This window comes from Oryza brachyantha, chromosome 3 (assembly GCF_000231095.2).
Source record: "Oryza brachyantha chromosome 3, ObraRS2, whole genome shotgun sequence".
Taxonomy (NCBI): Eukaryota; Viridiplantae; Streptophyta; class Magnoliopsida; order Poales; family Poaceae; genus Oryza; species Oryza brachyantha.
The window spans coordinates 14225940-14241179 of record NC_023165.2 but is presented as its reverse complement, the minus strand read 5'-3'; the positions used below and the strand labels follow the sequence as shown (position 1 = coordinate 14241179).

General features: G+C 38.0%; 1 protein-coding gene across 1 annotated transcript; it reads right to left on the bottom strand.

Moving 5' to 3' along the window:
• Nucleotides 1-6109: 6109 nt before the first annotated feature.
• On the bottom strand, nucleotides 6110-14892 carry LOC102714907. Its single transcript, XM_040521649.1, has 10 exons — nucleotides 14736-14892; nucleotides 12691-12920; nucleotides 11356-11482; nucleotides 10551-10677; nucleotides 9553-10142; nucleotides 8796-9108; nucleotides 8360-8594; nucleotides 8152-8241; nucleotides 6802-7245; nucleotides 6110-6708 (listed from the first exon to the last, which is right to left on the bottom strand). The coding sequence occupies exons 1-10, from the start codon at nucleotides 14890-14892 to the stop codon at nucleotides 6355-6357; spliced, it is 2667 nt and encodes an 888-aa protein (XP_040377583.1). The 3' UTR covers nucleotides 6110-6354.
• Between the last annotated feature and the right edge of the window lie 348 nt (nucleotides 14893-15240).

The following is a 15240-nucleotide window of genomic DNA, read 5'->3' as shown; positions in this document are numbered from 1 at the left end:
CAAGAATCTATATATGCATCAATGAGTAAGCTGAGTCAGTTGTAGATGCTTAGGTTTTACAATTCCAGAGAAGTTGGATTAAACAGTCTGATCAAAACCGGATAGTTTGGCCCCTAACTCAAAGAAAACCCTAAGTGTTGGTCGGACGGTCCGACCCTTGGCACTTTTTCCAACGGCTACATGACGTGTGACAACACTATAGTGGAACGTAGTGATCTAGCCATTGATAAGGCTCCCAGTTTGAATTTGTAGACTCATAGGGCTATCTTAGCACCTCTCGAGCCTCCCCAACTAGTTCAAAGACCTTCTAGAGTAATTATAGTGAGAATCAAGACTAAAGATGTGCGTTTAGTTAGAGTGTTCTTGAGGGTTTCACTCTTGAAGATCATGGATGCATATGGTGACGATTGGGCTTATAACTCATGGATAGTGATCTCCTATACGGATAGTCGTCGTCCATGAGTACCTAATTGGTGTGGATCGTCTGGGAGAGTTTGTGAAAGTTTCATCTACCCTCCGCAAAGAAATCAGGTAACTCAATAGTGTATACTAAGGCTTTCTCATGTGAGGCTGCTGGGTAGAGCGAGTTGCGGCCTAGGGTTAAGTGGAATCGTTTGATCTGATTAACTCTATATTGAAATAAGAAAACAAATGATAACATATTTGATATAAAATGTTGTATATACTTGTATATACCATATCATAATATGTTTTTTTCTTTTATCCACAGTAAAATACAAGTATTTTACTTTAGCCAGTTTGTAGACAGAGATATATAGCACAGTAGCGCCTGTATCAATAACGCTGGATACTACCAAAGTGAGGGGTAGCTGAGCTTACCGTTTGCGTAGGGCAAACAAGTGGAATTATATGCATCTATGCTTTGGTTATTGTCCTGTTGCAATATGGCAAGAGTGGGCGCAGGTTAGGTGTTATTATCAGAAGAAAGGACGCCATCCAATATTTTTAAGCTGCCAGATGTCAATGGTGGGGATGACGACTCAACCGACGGTGATGCTTTTGGCGTGGTTGCTACTGCTACTGCTGTGCCAGAGTGCTCAATTTGTCTAGACGGTTGAGCTGGATGTACGTTTTTTTTTTTTCAAGAGTTCTAGGGTGCCTTCATTTGACTGGATTTTTTTTTTCACATTTCATTTTAATTCAGAAATATAGTCTTATGTCCGTGCGAGGGTAATTGACGTCGAGATCCAATGTACCGGCACCGACATTCTCATCTCTCGTGGTAGGCGAAAAAAACACTGACGTTGAGGATACGTTTAGTTTTAGCATCAATGACCCATTTAAAAGATTAAAAAAACTTATTTTACAAATAGATCATGAGTGTCAATTTCTTCAAAACCTTTATAAAATAAATTATTTTACAAATAGGTCATCATCATCGAAGGCATTGGTGCTAAGAACTTAGTTGTAAAATAAATTATTTATAAATATGTCATCGGTGTTGACCTAATTCATGTTAGCGGTTATGGGTGAGGGTGTCGACTCTAGTATCATGGATAGAAAAATAATAATGTATTCAACTATTCATGTAATAACTTTTTCAAGAGTCGACGTTTGAAATAATTTTTAAAAAGATTAAATTGTAAAAAAAATGTTTCATTTGAGCTAAGGGTCAATGGATTATCATAGCTAGGCTTAGAATGCTCTAGTTATATCTAGATTTATCTATTGATTAATATATACTGGTTGTATATAGTTCTACATTTATTAGTATCTATCTAAACGTTAATAATGCTAAAAAGTGTTATGTTGTGAAATAAAAGTAGTAAAACATATGATTTTCGACAGTAATCTTTCTGGATGGTTTGAAATTACCTTGTGATCTTTTAATTTATTTAGTTGTGTCTTCGAATAACTAAAAAACTCATTTTCATCATGATATGGCCTTAAAAGCAGACCCTTAATCAAAGTACGCAACACAGGGGAAAAAAAGGTAAATGGTGGTGAAAATATGATTGGAGACTTAGGCCACGTTCGGCATAAGCAATATAGGGATTAGTTATCTGGTCCGGAAAATGTAGTAATAGATTAGTACATTATTAATTAATTATTAGTTATAAAAATTATAAAATAGATTAATATGATTTTTTTAATGAAACATTTGAATAGAAATTGTTTTAAAAAACATACCGTATACCGTTGAGCAGTTTGGAAAACAAACGCACGGAAAAAAAAAAGAATCCGGATAAATTTTGATGGAATAGGTCGAGTAATTGGGATAAGGGTTCCTACGTATACTTAATTCACATAGCCCTATATGTAAGAGCAGCCATATTTACAAAGAATTATTGTGACTTATACGCCTCCTTTTTAACACGTGATATAGAAAACATAAACATTTAAAAGTTTAAAATCAAATAGCAACATTTTTTTCGATCCTATAGGAATTTTATTTTCCTCTGAAATTGGCCATGGATACAATCCTATAGAAACTATCATATCTTTTCTGCTATGAATCACAGGGGTCTCTACGAAAATAAATCCTAGTAAACCTCTGAAAATCATTTGCCAGTCCTCTTGCCCATATTTGGCACAATTTATTCTAGAAGAACGCTTCAACCAACCAGTTCCTTATAATATATACAATGAACATTTGGAGGCACATGGTCCCCAAAAATATATTTGAAGATTAATGGGGAATACTCCACTGCGCAGTCTACCTAGAACTGACCGATGCAGAATTAAAATAATATATTATTTACTTTAACCAACTCCAATGAATCAATTAGTTTGGAAATAGTCTCCACGTGATAAATGTCCTAAACTAAAATATAATATTTTGGAACAACGAAAGTATCACGTGTGCCTGATACCATGGTACCCTATTTTATATTAGAAGAAAAACTAGCTTTAAATAAGTACATCCGACATGGGGTTCCTAAGAACCGGTACATAAAATTTGATAGCCAGAGTTTATCTATTTTTACAATATATACACCACAAGTAATCTAAACTCAATTCTAAGCATTAAAAAGCAAATGAGCATAACTCCGTATATTTCATTATTTCATTCAAGCTCGGCCCTGCTTTAACCATCTCATTGGCAGGCAAAAAAACAGTCGGTTAACTTGATGTAACCTTACTAATGATCAGTGCCCTTCATCAGGAGATTTTTTCACCAATCAGCACTGCACATTTCAGCCAGTTTTGCCCACACCCAGTTTGCTGGTCCAGCGAGGCTGATGATGACTTCTATAAGATGAGATCTACCTGTGCGCAAGTCTACCTCTTTTGTGCCGACAGCTTCCTCTAGAAAAGATTCTTACAAAAAATTGCAGATGGATAAGAACAAAACGGCTTTCCTTTTCTGCATGTGCATGCCTACTACTACTTCAAGCTAAGCTAGATTAGATACGCTAAGCAGCCAGTAATCCTGCAGCAACGTCTCAATTATTTTTCTTATTATAAGTTGCTGGATAGGAAGAACATATGTTGACGACATTGGATCCAATCCAACAAAGGCATCTGTTGCATGGTCATCTTTTGCATTTTGGACTCTCGGTTTGTTTGGCCACTTTAAGAAAATTCCTTAGGTAGACCAACTGCTGAGGGAAAATAATTAGCATGGTCCCTAATCTTTTATGTTTGTGGATTAAATATATGATTATATATGTGTATGCCTACCCTGGTCCCTCGAAGAAACAGCTTTAATGCTTTATTGTATCCATGTTTGGGGAAGTATTTAGCTTTTGATTATAAACCAATTTTAGATTATCGAATAGGGGACTCATAAACGGTCGCGAAAAAAAAAGCACCTATCCAAAGTTCCCATAATGTTGTATAGAGCTCAATAGAGATGAAATTGGAGTGTATAGTTTCAGTTCACTCTGAGAGAAATGAATACGGATACAATTTGGAGCGGATAATTTGGATCTTGATATGGATACATATATGCATAATTCTATTGGACACAAATACGAATATGTTACTATTACTATATGGATATCTACAAAACACATAGTATATCTCTTTCCTCTTCTTAACTATAATTCTCTAACCGAATTATAGCCAACTTTCATAAGCCTTTAATGGCACTTTAGTGTACAACACTAGTCCATGCTATCAATATTATTTAAAGTTAAAAATGGTTATCGAACTATGCATGTATTTGTATTAAATTAGCTAATTACACATGGATTTTTTTTCTCTAAGAGCAATACGAGGGATAATCCTTATTTGTATTTGAAATAATTCGTATTTATTTCTTATCATCCGCTCTCAAGATTTGATGAACGAATTAGCTCAGTTGTTTGGCTTACAAGACAGGCAAGATGTACTAACAATAAGAATTAGTAGTAGACTTGTTGGTGCTTTTGACACATGAGCCCACATGTCTGCTTGATCCGTATGAGCGCAATTATCAACAGCACAAAAGTAGGTTTTGTATTAAGCAAAGGGGGCTCTATCATAGGTAAGCGAGGTCGCTTTCCTCGAACTAATCTTGTTTATTCACAACTACTTTCCACCTTCCAATTTGTTTTGCTTTTAATCCTGACATACACCTCACAACTAGGGCATAACCATGTGACGTTGATTTCTGTATTTTTGTTCCATCAAATCAGGGTGAATTGACGTGTCTTTCATGTTGGAACTTGCGGGGGTTGTTTAGCCTCGTGTCAAATGTTTGATCAATATAGACTAATAAAAAAATTAATTTCATAAATGAGAGTTAATTTAGCATCATATAGGCTAATCATAGATTAATTAGGCTTATTAGATTCGTCTCGCGAATTAGTCTAAGATTATGGATGTGTTTTATTAATAGTCTATGTTTACTATTTATAATAAATAAGTGCCCAAACACCCTGTTTAGATCCTAAAATCATTTCCCAAAAACATCATATTGAATCTTTGGATATTTAAATGGAGCATTAAATATTGATAAAATTAAAACTAACTATACGGTTATGGGGAATCGTGAGACGGATCTTTTGAGCCTAATTAGTGTACGATCAGTCATAAGTGTTACAGTAACCAACATATGCTAATGACGGATTGATTAGACCCAAAAGATTTATCTCGCGGTTTCCAGACAAAAACTAAAATTTGTTTTGTAATTAGAATATATTTAATACTTCAAATACATGACCGGTCACATCACTCTCGGCCGTTGTTTTTTCCTGGGGCATCCTACGTGAATAGTGTTGCCGAATCAATTGATTTTTTGTAGGCATCCCTCTTTCCTATGTCCTTCCCCCCTTTACCTTCTCTTTCTATTCTATAAAAAGGCGAACATCTAATCTAGGCCCGGTCGCCTTTCTATGAAGGCGAGCAGCCCAGCCCCCTTGTTGAAATTTGGATATTAAGGAAGCCGTATTTCGCAATAGCAGCTCCGAGAAGCTGGGCTTAGGGTGCGCCTCCTGCGGTCGTTTCAGTGACTCAATTGGCTGGCTTCCCCCAGCTCAGACTGGTGCCGCCACCTCTCCCAGGACCGGAATGATTATCCCTGCCCGATGGGTCTACATTCAGGGACCAACATCTCCTTAAAATTTTTAGGAACTAAACGGGCCTTATTAATGAGTTTAAACCCTTCGCTAGTGAACTCACACTACTAGCCAGTTGTCCCGGCATTTATCTGGGCAGCGCCCAGGTGGCTCGAGAGCTACTCTTATTTATTTTTTTATGTCATTGAGTTTTAAATCTAATTATGCTTATTCGTCTTATTCACAGTTTTTAAAATTTTCAGGTTTAAAATTATTTTAATAAAACAAATCATAATAAAATAATTAATAATTATAATAATTTTCAATAAGACAAATGGTTAAACCTGATCCAAAAATCTAATTATGCTTATTCGTCTTATTCACAGTTTTTAAAATTTTCAGGTTTAATATTATTTTAATAAAACGAATCATAATAAAATAAATAATAATTATAATATTTTCTTAATAAGACAAACGGTTAAACCTGATCCAAAAGTTAGTGGTGTCAAATTAAAAAAATGGGAATTGGTACTTCTCTTCGAGACAAATCTCCAGCGAAAAGCGAAAGAATCATGTGATTTGAGATGAACTGAACTGACGAGCATTTCAGCGCACAGATTTCATCCCTCACAAGTTTTGGGACGAACTGATGTAGGAGCATACTGTAAAAACAGAAATAATAAGATGGCAAACGAGCAGTCAAAATTGGTGTTTCCAATGCAGGACACGTTTTGGACGGTGCTAGATGAACTGAAATAACATGTGTTTTTTTCCTGCATCATAAACGAGAGGTGGCAGTTATCATGAGTATCTTTCTAGCACTGGGGCATATCACTTCATTTTTTTCTTCTTCTAGCCGGTACGAAACCAGCTCCCTTGTCTCTGGGGAGCACTGCCATCCAAACCATCGTCAAAAATTGGGAGGAGCCCAGCCGAGATGGCTGAGCTGGTTTTGCTGAAAAGCTCCAACCTGAGCTCCAGAAGCCATGGCTGCCATATCAATGCTGATATTACCAGCTGGCTGATGTACCATGGGTTGTGGGTTCTGCACCATGGTCATCGTTGTTGGCTGTATCCCGTGGGGCATGGCCGGGAACTGCAAGTGAGCAGGATGTTGAACCGGGCTGAAAGGGGCATGACCACTGTGTGCTGGCAAGTATGCTGTATGGGGTGACACTGGCTGGCCCATCATGTTGTAGAATGGTGTTGGTGGCATGACTGGAATGTCTGAAGGAGCTTGAATCCACACATCTCCTGCTTCAGCCTGCAACCAGAGCAAATATTGTTCATGTTACAGTACAGCATGAACCGAAATTATGATCAGAAAGCTCAAGTTGATAGCTGAAAATATCATTACCTGAGGATTGAGTGCGTAAAGATTGGTGTCCTTATATTTACCCATATTGGCATCTTCAACAGTACCTGTGCCACCAATTACACCAGTATTCACTGGGTAGCCATTCTGATTTGGAAAACCACCGTATCCAGCAGGGCCACCAGGGAACACTTGCTTACACTGATGAGGCTGTCCATATTTCATCCCATTGGGTGCTAGCTGAGTGGTTCCGTTCGGCATTACCAAATAGTTGCTGGCATTTGGCAGTTGTGAAAATGCTGGGTTGCTTGAATAGTTTTGAACAGCCATTGGAGGGCCATAGTATGGAGAGAAAACATGTCGATATGGCAAGCAGTTTGGATACTGCGGTACATGCATGTGTTGTTGGTACATTTGAGGCACTGGTTGTGGCGTTGATACAGGAATAGATAACTGATTGAAATTTGCAGCATGTAAGCTCGTCACCTGTCAACAGAGTTTCACACAATGTCATGTAACTGCTAATGAAACATTGAACTTGGGCAGTGGATAAACCCTAACAGGAAAGCCTACACATTCAGTACTATAACTGAAAATAAAATGCTGGAGACATTAGTCATGTTTAGAAGCTTCAGTTCAGCCTATGGAATGACATAATTTCAGGCTTAAAGTGTAAAAAACAAAAGAAAAATACTAGCAGGTGGTATGGAAAAGCAAGCTGCACTAACAGTTTCATCAAAGAGAAAGCAGCCAAGGACTCCCTTATAACTTCTTTTGAATTTATTAGTGAGGCCGCGTTCGGCGAGCACCCTTAGTTAACTTATCTTCCTCGCTTTTCGCGCGCACGCTTTTCAAACTGCTAAACAGTGTATTTTTTTTGCAAAAAATTTCTATAAGAAAGTTGTTTTAAAAAAATCATATTAATCTATTTTATATTTTTTAATAATTAATAATTAATTAATCATATACTAATATATTACTACGTTTTCCGTGCCAGGGCATAAGTTAACTTATACCAAGCAACGAACGTGGCCTTAGTAGTATAGCTATAATAGATTTGAGTGAATGCAGGTCTCTGATGCTACTAAAACTTATACAAGGTCAAGTTACAACCAGGTTCTCAAAAATCATTTCATTAGTAAGAGGCTTACAATGCGTTCACTATCTATGGCAAGCAAGATATGTACTGGTTAGGTCGGTGTGAAAAAAGAAATGTGGTCAGGAAAATAATACCAAAGATCAGCTTAAATGGGCAAATAAATCTAGAGGAACCCAGACTTGAACATAAAGGCCATTTACGTAAGTGTGCTTATGAATGTTAATCAAATAAACGTATCCCAGACAGGCAAAAACCAGATCATAATTGATAACATAGTAGCATGTTGGTATTACCTCAGATGGATAGGGTATAATTTGGGCTGCTTCACTATCAACAGATTTAGTGATAAATGACAACTCATATCTAGAATCTGGCTCATATTCCTGGTCCACCAGGAAAAGAAAGGATGAAATGTCAGGTTAAACCATTAAAATCTACTGCAAAACATGAATAAAAAGGTAAAACTAAAACATCAAAATCCACTTAATTTGTTCCATTCACCTTAAAGTCATGCACAGCTGAACTGTCCTGATGTTGGGGTTGAGGTGAAGAATGTGAGACCTGGGTTGAAATCATCTCATTTATCTTATGCTCTCCAATAACACCAGGAATCAAGACCTCAACATCCTCAGTCAATGGGTGCTGATGTTCTGAAACAACAGAATCCGATGTTGGAAGCATGCCACAAGAACCAACAACATCCGTCTGCTCAGTAGGAGGCACATCATCAGTTGACCTGCAAGAATTTAATGCTGTCAAGCTGCAATCAACGAGCAATTAGAAGTCTCAGATTTAATTTGGACAAACAAGCATAGTTTTATAGCAGAAATCTGAACTCTTCAACAGTAGTCATCATAGAAAGTTCTGCTACAGTTTACTGCTTGAGAAACAAAAAAGATGCAAGATGATATCAAAGAAAAAGATGCAGCACAATCACCTTGAATGAGCATTAAATTCTCTGTTAGCTGAAGCATCAGGAGTTAATGGAAAAGCCTTTGACTCAACGTCACATTCAAAATTACCAAATATAAGATGTTTTATTTCTGAGTCTGGCACCCTGAGGTGTGCAGGTATGATGACATGTTCATCTTCAGAAGTATTAGCTACTTGTGAAAGCTTCTTAGACAAGCCAGCCACGTCTGCCTGATTACCATCAACAGATGATGCAGCACTAGAATGTGCCACATTATCTAAATGATTGACAGGCCTGGGGCTTACTGATTTGGGTTTCCACTCCAATTGTGGGTTCACTGCAAGACCACGATATCTGATTAACACAAATGTATCTCTCCAGAAGAAGGAAAATTATCTTAAGTAATACTTCTCCCTTATATACTAAAAGATGTTACATAATAATTTACACAAAACTAAATGGCAACGGCTTGCATTTGGTTTTCAGGAAACATACAGCAGTGCTCCGTACATACAGAAAATGCACCGCGATAGGATTTAATGCAACAGGGCTCCAACCCTTATGAATTGCTAACACTGGATAGTAGTCAGATGAATATCGCTTGTCATTAGCATGCAATGTTAAGCAAAAATGTCCTAACAGCAACTGCTGTAGTCAAATTTGAGCAGGAAAGAAGTATATTTTTGGCATATGCATAAAAAAGGATGTATACCAACCATGATTAACGTACTTGTACATATCTCAATTCCCAACCAATTAAGTTCCCATGGAAAATGCTAACCTTTTGGATGACCAACAGGGGTGTTTGGCTTGGAATGGTATTGGCTTGAAGAAGGTGGTCTGCTGCTCAAGTGTGTAGATGAAGTAGGACGGGAGTTTTTCAATGATACAACAGAGAATCTAGATTGCTGTCCATTTGAAGCATTATCTTTGGCTCCTGTGTTCACTGGCATCTTAACTGAACTGTTTGAAGTAGATGTGTTTGTTGTTGCATTATCAGATGGCCGTTGCCTGGCACCAACTACTCCAACCTCACGCTTTATGGCTCCAAAAGTCCCAGCTGATCTAGAACCAGGAGAGGGTACATGTATTGGATCTGACGATGAGCAGCAAAGTTCGCCAGTAAAATTATTTGTTCCTGATGGTACAGCAAGCACTCTGTTCTGATTGCCCTTTCCTAGAACTGCATGTGAACCAACCATTGTTGCAATCATCCCATCAGATTGTCCCACTGTTTGGTCATTAGAAGGCTTGACCATTTTATCATGGGCTTGAGCAGCACTATTGCACCCGTTACCAGCTTGAGCTGCTCCACGTCCACTAGGACTTTGAGTAACCAAATGGCGTTGTGCAGGTAACTTCTCAGTTGAGCTTCAGACAAACATGACAAGGACATATATGAACAGAAGTGATACTGGTGAAATTTTTGAAGCGAATTCAGATTCCACAAAAGAAAGCAAGATGTCAAACCATAAAGCAGTGAAACAACTAGTGCTATCGAAATATTCAAGTAAATAAATACTAATTATGAATAGTAGAATGCTAGCAGCAAGTAGCATATGGGAAAGAAGGTATGTCATTCAATTACATGATAAGTACACTACAGATGTATTACTAGTTTGTACTATAACATTGCTAACACGATGTTTTATGATTTGGTTATTTTAGATGATATGCTTTCTTATCTGTCTAAATAACTCAAGTGCATATCCAAAGGGGAAATACAAATTGAGGGAAAACTGAATGACTAATATTGACTAATATTATGATATACTCTACCTTTTGTCTCCACTATTGGAAGTATTTTGTTCATCGCTAGGGTCTTCATTGTGAAATGATTCTGGTATAGTCTCACCAACTACCTTCTGCCGGTTGTCTTTCACAACACGAAACTCCTTAGTGACTCCTGCAAATACAAGATTTCAAAAATTAGATCATCTAGTCTCTTGAATTGATCACAGAACAGCAAAGTAATATAAATAAAATAGTTGCTATTGCTGGTGAAAACAATAACTGCTAAGCCCGGGTTATGTAGAAAATGAACAACGTTGAAGCTAGCAGAGGCTATATATATGACCAACAACAGACACTATATTGTGATATACCAGAGGTGCCAACCCTCCATAAATTCCAGGTTTCATAATTTTTCGTCCAAGCAAATACATCCGTAGTGTTAACATGGCAAAACGTACTCTTACAAGCATGTGGTTCGTAAGATGCCTAGGGGGCTAGGAATACAAGCAAAAAGGCAGTTCTGCCTAAATTCAGCAATCAATAAAGATGGCATTATTTCGAGATGGTACTATTGACAACCCAATCACATGTCAGTCAGCATCAATAAAAACATCAAATGAGCAAATCCAGTATCATATCATCACATATTAGTGTAAGATTGTGTTTTGGACAACAATAAAATGCAAACATTACACACAGAGCACACTGTAAGGGAAAAGGGAAGTGATCCTCAACATGGTAAAAAAAATTAATGCAACCATACCTGGAACAAGTACCAAGACATGTTCATTCACTAGTTATTAAAAAGAACATTTTATGCTAATCTGTAACAGACAGTACGAAAGTTTACCAGGTAATGAATTTCGAAAGTAACTGCCTCTGTTAGTATTCCTATTCAAAACTCTTCCAGGTCTTGCCCATTCTGCTTGCATTTCCTTTTGTACCCTGTGATCATTGGGACCTTGGTGACTTGTGTTCTGCAGCAGCAGAACAAATTAAAAATAGGAAAAAGACTTGATAAAGACAGTAACAAGTCAGTAAACACAAATCATATTGTTGATGTTTTATATATTTGGGGTGTCACATGAGACCAAAAGTACGATGATGCACAGGAGACAAGGAATTATCTAGGTTTGGGCCTTCGAATACGAAGTAATACCCTACCCCTGTTGGCTAGGGTTTAGCCGTATGGGTGGATGTAGAACTCCTGTCTTCCCTTATACACCGGAGGACAAGGTTACAAGATAGAACCTAACCAAATATAGCTTTGGTTTCCTTAGCTTTACATGGCATAATTTGATTGGGACTCTCCCTGTCGTGGGATACAAGAAAACATATTATGCAAGTTATAGTCTATCTCATATATCCTGAATCTGGCCTAGCCCCTATCCGTAGCCGATTATGCCTTTATGTGGGACCCGGTATCCATATCATCCACACATATTGTTGATGTTTTATTAACAAAACAAAAAACCTAAATATGTATAATTTATATCAAAATAGAAATGGCTAGCACGCTAAAACATTTTTGCATTATTTACTTCAATCAGAAGGCTAGTAATATTTATTAGAAAACACTAGTAATCAATTTTATTGTCAAGCATCATATCCAAATCGAGTGTGGACTTTCACTGCTAAAGTACAAACATGACACGATACTGCGTGCTTCAATGGAAGCACGTTTTTCGTAGAAATGAGTAGTGGCTATATTATAATCCTAAGACATTGAAAAAACACAAACATCAATCCTCTAATTTCAGACCTAACAGGAAGGTAAAATAAAATGAGGCAGTACAGTAGTACTGGTTATAACAACTATAATAAAATCAGCCTTCACATTAGGCCTAACACGGTTGTTTCTAACATCAAACACATTAGCATTTATGTATCATCATCGGGTACAAAGATACAAAGCAAATTTCAGAATCAAAACACCTATCGATTTGTTAGTGTCGTGCGACATGTCAACAGGGCGGAACTAACCGCGGGCATGGGTGAACCCCAGACTACCCTGTTTTATTATTATTATTATTAAAAAAAAGAAGAACAAAAAAAAAACTGATTGTATGCATCACGCACAAACTGAAACTGAGACGAAGCAGATAGTGAAATCAATTAAACCCCGAACGGATCTTCCCATCCGGCCATGCAGGCTAACCCCGTCTTCTTCTCGTTTGAAACGAACCTGCCTCATCTTCTCCGATCGGTCGACGCGGGCGGGCGGGCGGGCGGGCGGGGGACCTCGCCGGGCGCGCCGCCTACCTCCCCTGCTCCGCAGAGGGAGTTCGGCGGTGGGCGGCGCGGGGGGAGGGGAGGTGGGAAGAGAACGTCGACGTGGATGGAGGCGGCGGCGGCGGCGCGGGGCGGGGGTGGGGGTGGTCGTGCGGCGTGAGGAGGCGGGGCGGCGCGTGCTGCCTGCTGTGTGGGGGGGGAAGAGAATAGGGCAACAGGAAGAGTGTGGGAGGAGAAGAGGTAGAGAAGATTGGGTGTTTTCACGTCGGTTTTGTCGATTTCTTTTTTCTTTTTCTTTGAAAATATTTTCAAGATTTTTTTTAAAAATTACTTACTTATGTTTTATCATCTAATAAAATCAAAAATATTAATCTAAATTTTTTAATAAGACAAAGAGTTAAATCTTGTATGTAAAAACTGAAAAATTGATTTGTTCTGAGACGGAGAGCAGGTGATTTCATTTTGGGGTCGATAAACATGTACATACCTCCCTTGTTACCGTAATTTTCCTTTTGAGTCCTTTATACGTTCTTTTTTTTTTCTCTCTTTTTGCTTTACTTTTTCAACTTTTTTTTCTCTTTTGGTTTCTTCTCCTCCAATTCTCCTACTGTGGACATGTATATTGTATTATTTCCGTTTTATATAGTAAGATTTTCTAGATTTGTTTAGATTCATCAATTAATGAATATATATAATTTATATATACTAGATTCATTAGCATCCATATAAAGTCTTACGTTATAAAAACGGAGGAGGGAGTATATGCACTCTTGTTCTTATGGTTATGGTGAGAGCGAGAAAATATAGGTGCATATGAGGTTAAGGAAAACAAAATATCAAGAAAAGGGCCAAAGTGGAAAATATATGTGATCATCTTTTGGCTCTTTAAAAAAAATTCAAACGATATATTTGTAAGTGAAAATTTTTTGTGAATAAAAAATTTATAAACATGTTTTTATGACCTAAAAGCAAAGACGAAAAAATAAATTACGATGAAAAATTCCCAAAATCAATTTTTCAGGTTGAAAATTTGAATTTTAACTTATAATCATAGGTGGAAGAAAAAAGATAAATGACAGCATTGGTGAGAAAGGCAGTCTAAAATGCAATTCACTCGTGGAGACAATCAACTATGTTGTCTATCTTGTGTATTATTCAGTTTTCAGATATAAAATAAAAGAACATGAACATGCATGGGAGGACGTTAGTACCTTTAACTTAACATTTTATTAAGATGGTATATCACGTACTTCCTCCCTAAATATTTAAAGTCATTGATTTTTTATACACGTTTGACTATTCATTTTATTAAAAAAATACATAATTATTAATTATTTTTATATCATTTCATTTATTGTTAAATATACTTTTGTGCATATATATCTTTATATATTTGACAAAAAAATTGAATAAAACGAATAGTCAAACGTTTTATTTAAAAAAAAATCAACTACGTAAACATTTAGGGCGTGTTTTGTTTCAGGGATAGGATGAGTTGGGATGAAGCCAAGCCATTTCCACCCCTGTTTGGTTTGTGGGTAGTTAGGATGGTTCTATCCTAAAAAAATATTTTCCTCATATTCGGGTCCAACCCACCCCACCAAATTACCCGGACGGATCAAACCCAGGTTTCATTGCGTGCACGCACAGGGGGTGAGGGTATCGCCGTATCGGCACCTCCTCTTTCTCCTCTCGTCGTGAACTTGCGGCCGTCCAGGAGCTGGCGTCCGGCGGTGTCTAGGAGCTGGCGGCCGGCGGCAGGGGTGGGCGCAGGTGGCGGCGGGGCTGGGCGCATGTGGCCATGGCCGGCGGGGGTGGGTGCACCCGGCCGTCAGGATGTGGTTGGTGCCACGGAGGCGGCCTGTTTTTTGCTTGCCGGCGGCAATGTTTTTTTTTTTTTGTTGTGGTTGCTGCTGGGGAGGGCAATATTTTTGCTTGTTGTGGATGCTTGCTCTGGGCATGGCCGGTGGGGGAGGGCGCTGGTGGTGGCGGGGTTACTGTGGTTGCCGCCGGCGGGGACTGCGCAGGAGGCCGACATGAGGAGGTCGGGGAGGGCGCATGTGGCTTGCTTGTTGTGTTTGCTGTCAATTTGTCCTTGCTGTGGCTGCACATGAGGACGGCGACCAGGAAGTGCTTGCCGTAGATTTTGATGCATATTCAGAACATGATGCCTCTCTAATTTTTTTCACACGTTTTGTTGCAGATAAGGAGGCTTTTATTTTATTAAAATTATTTAAAATATTTTAAATACATAACTACATATTTAATTACTTTAGATTATTCATATATCAAATCTAGTATTGAATATTTTCATTTTGGATATAAGAGGTAACCTTACCAACTTATTATGAGGAGGTAATCACATCCGACCATCTCAAGTTCATCTTTCGAACCAAACAGATGATAGGTTCACTCCATCCCATCTCAGTCCTCTAACCAAACAAAAAAAACAGGGTTTCAATACATTCCTCCAACCAAACAGAAAAATAGAATCAACTCATCA

Coding starts and splice junctions, on each gene's coding strand:
- LOC102714907 (XM_040521649.1), bottom strand. CDS start 14,892: ATGCATCAAAATCTACGGCAAGCACTTCCTGGTCGCCGTCCTCATGTG. Junction 8,595..8,795: donor GAATTTAATGCTCATTCAAG/GTGATTGTGCTG, acceptor AAATTCTTGCAG/GTCAACTGATGATGTGCCTC. Junction 8,242..8,359: donor CAGCTGTGCATGACTTTAAG/GTGAATGGAACA, acceptor CTGGTGGACCAG/GAATATGAGCCAGATTCTAG.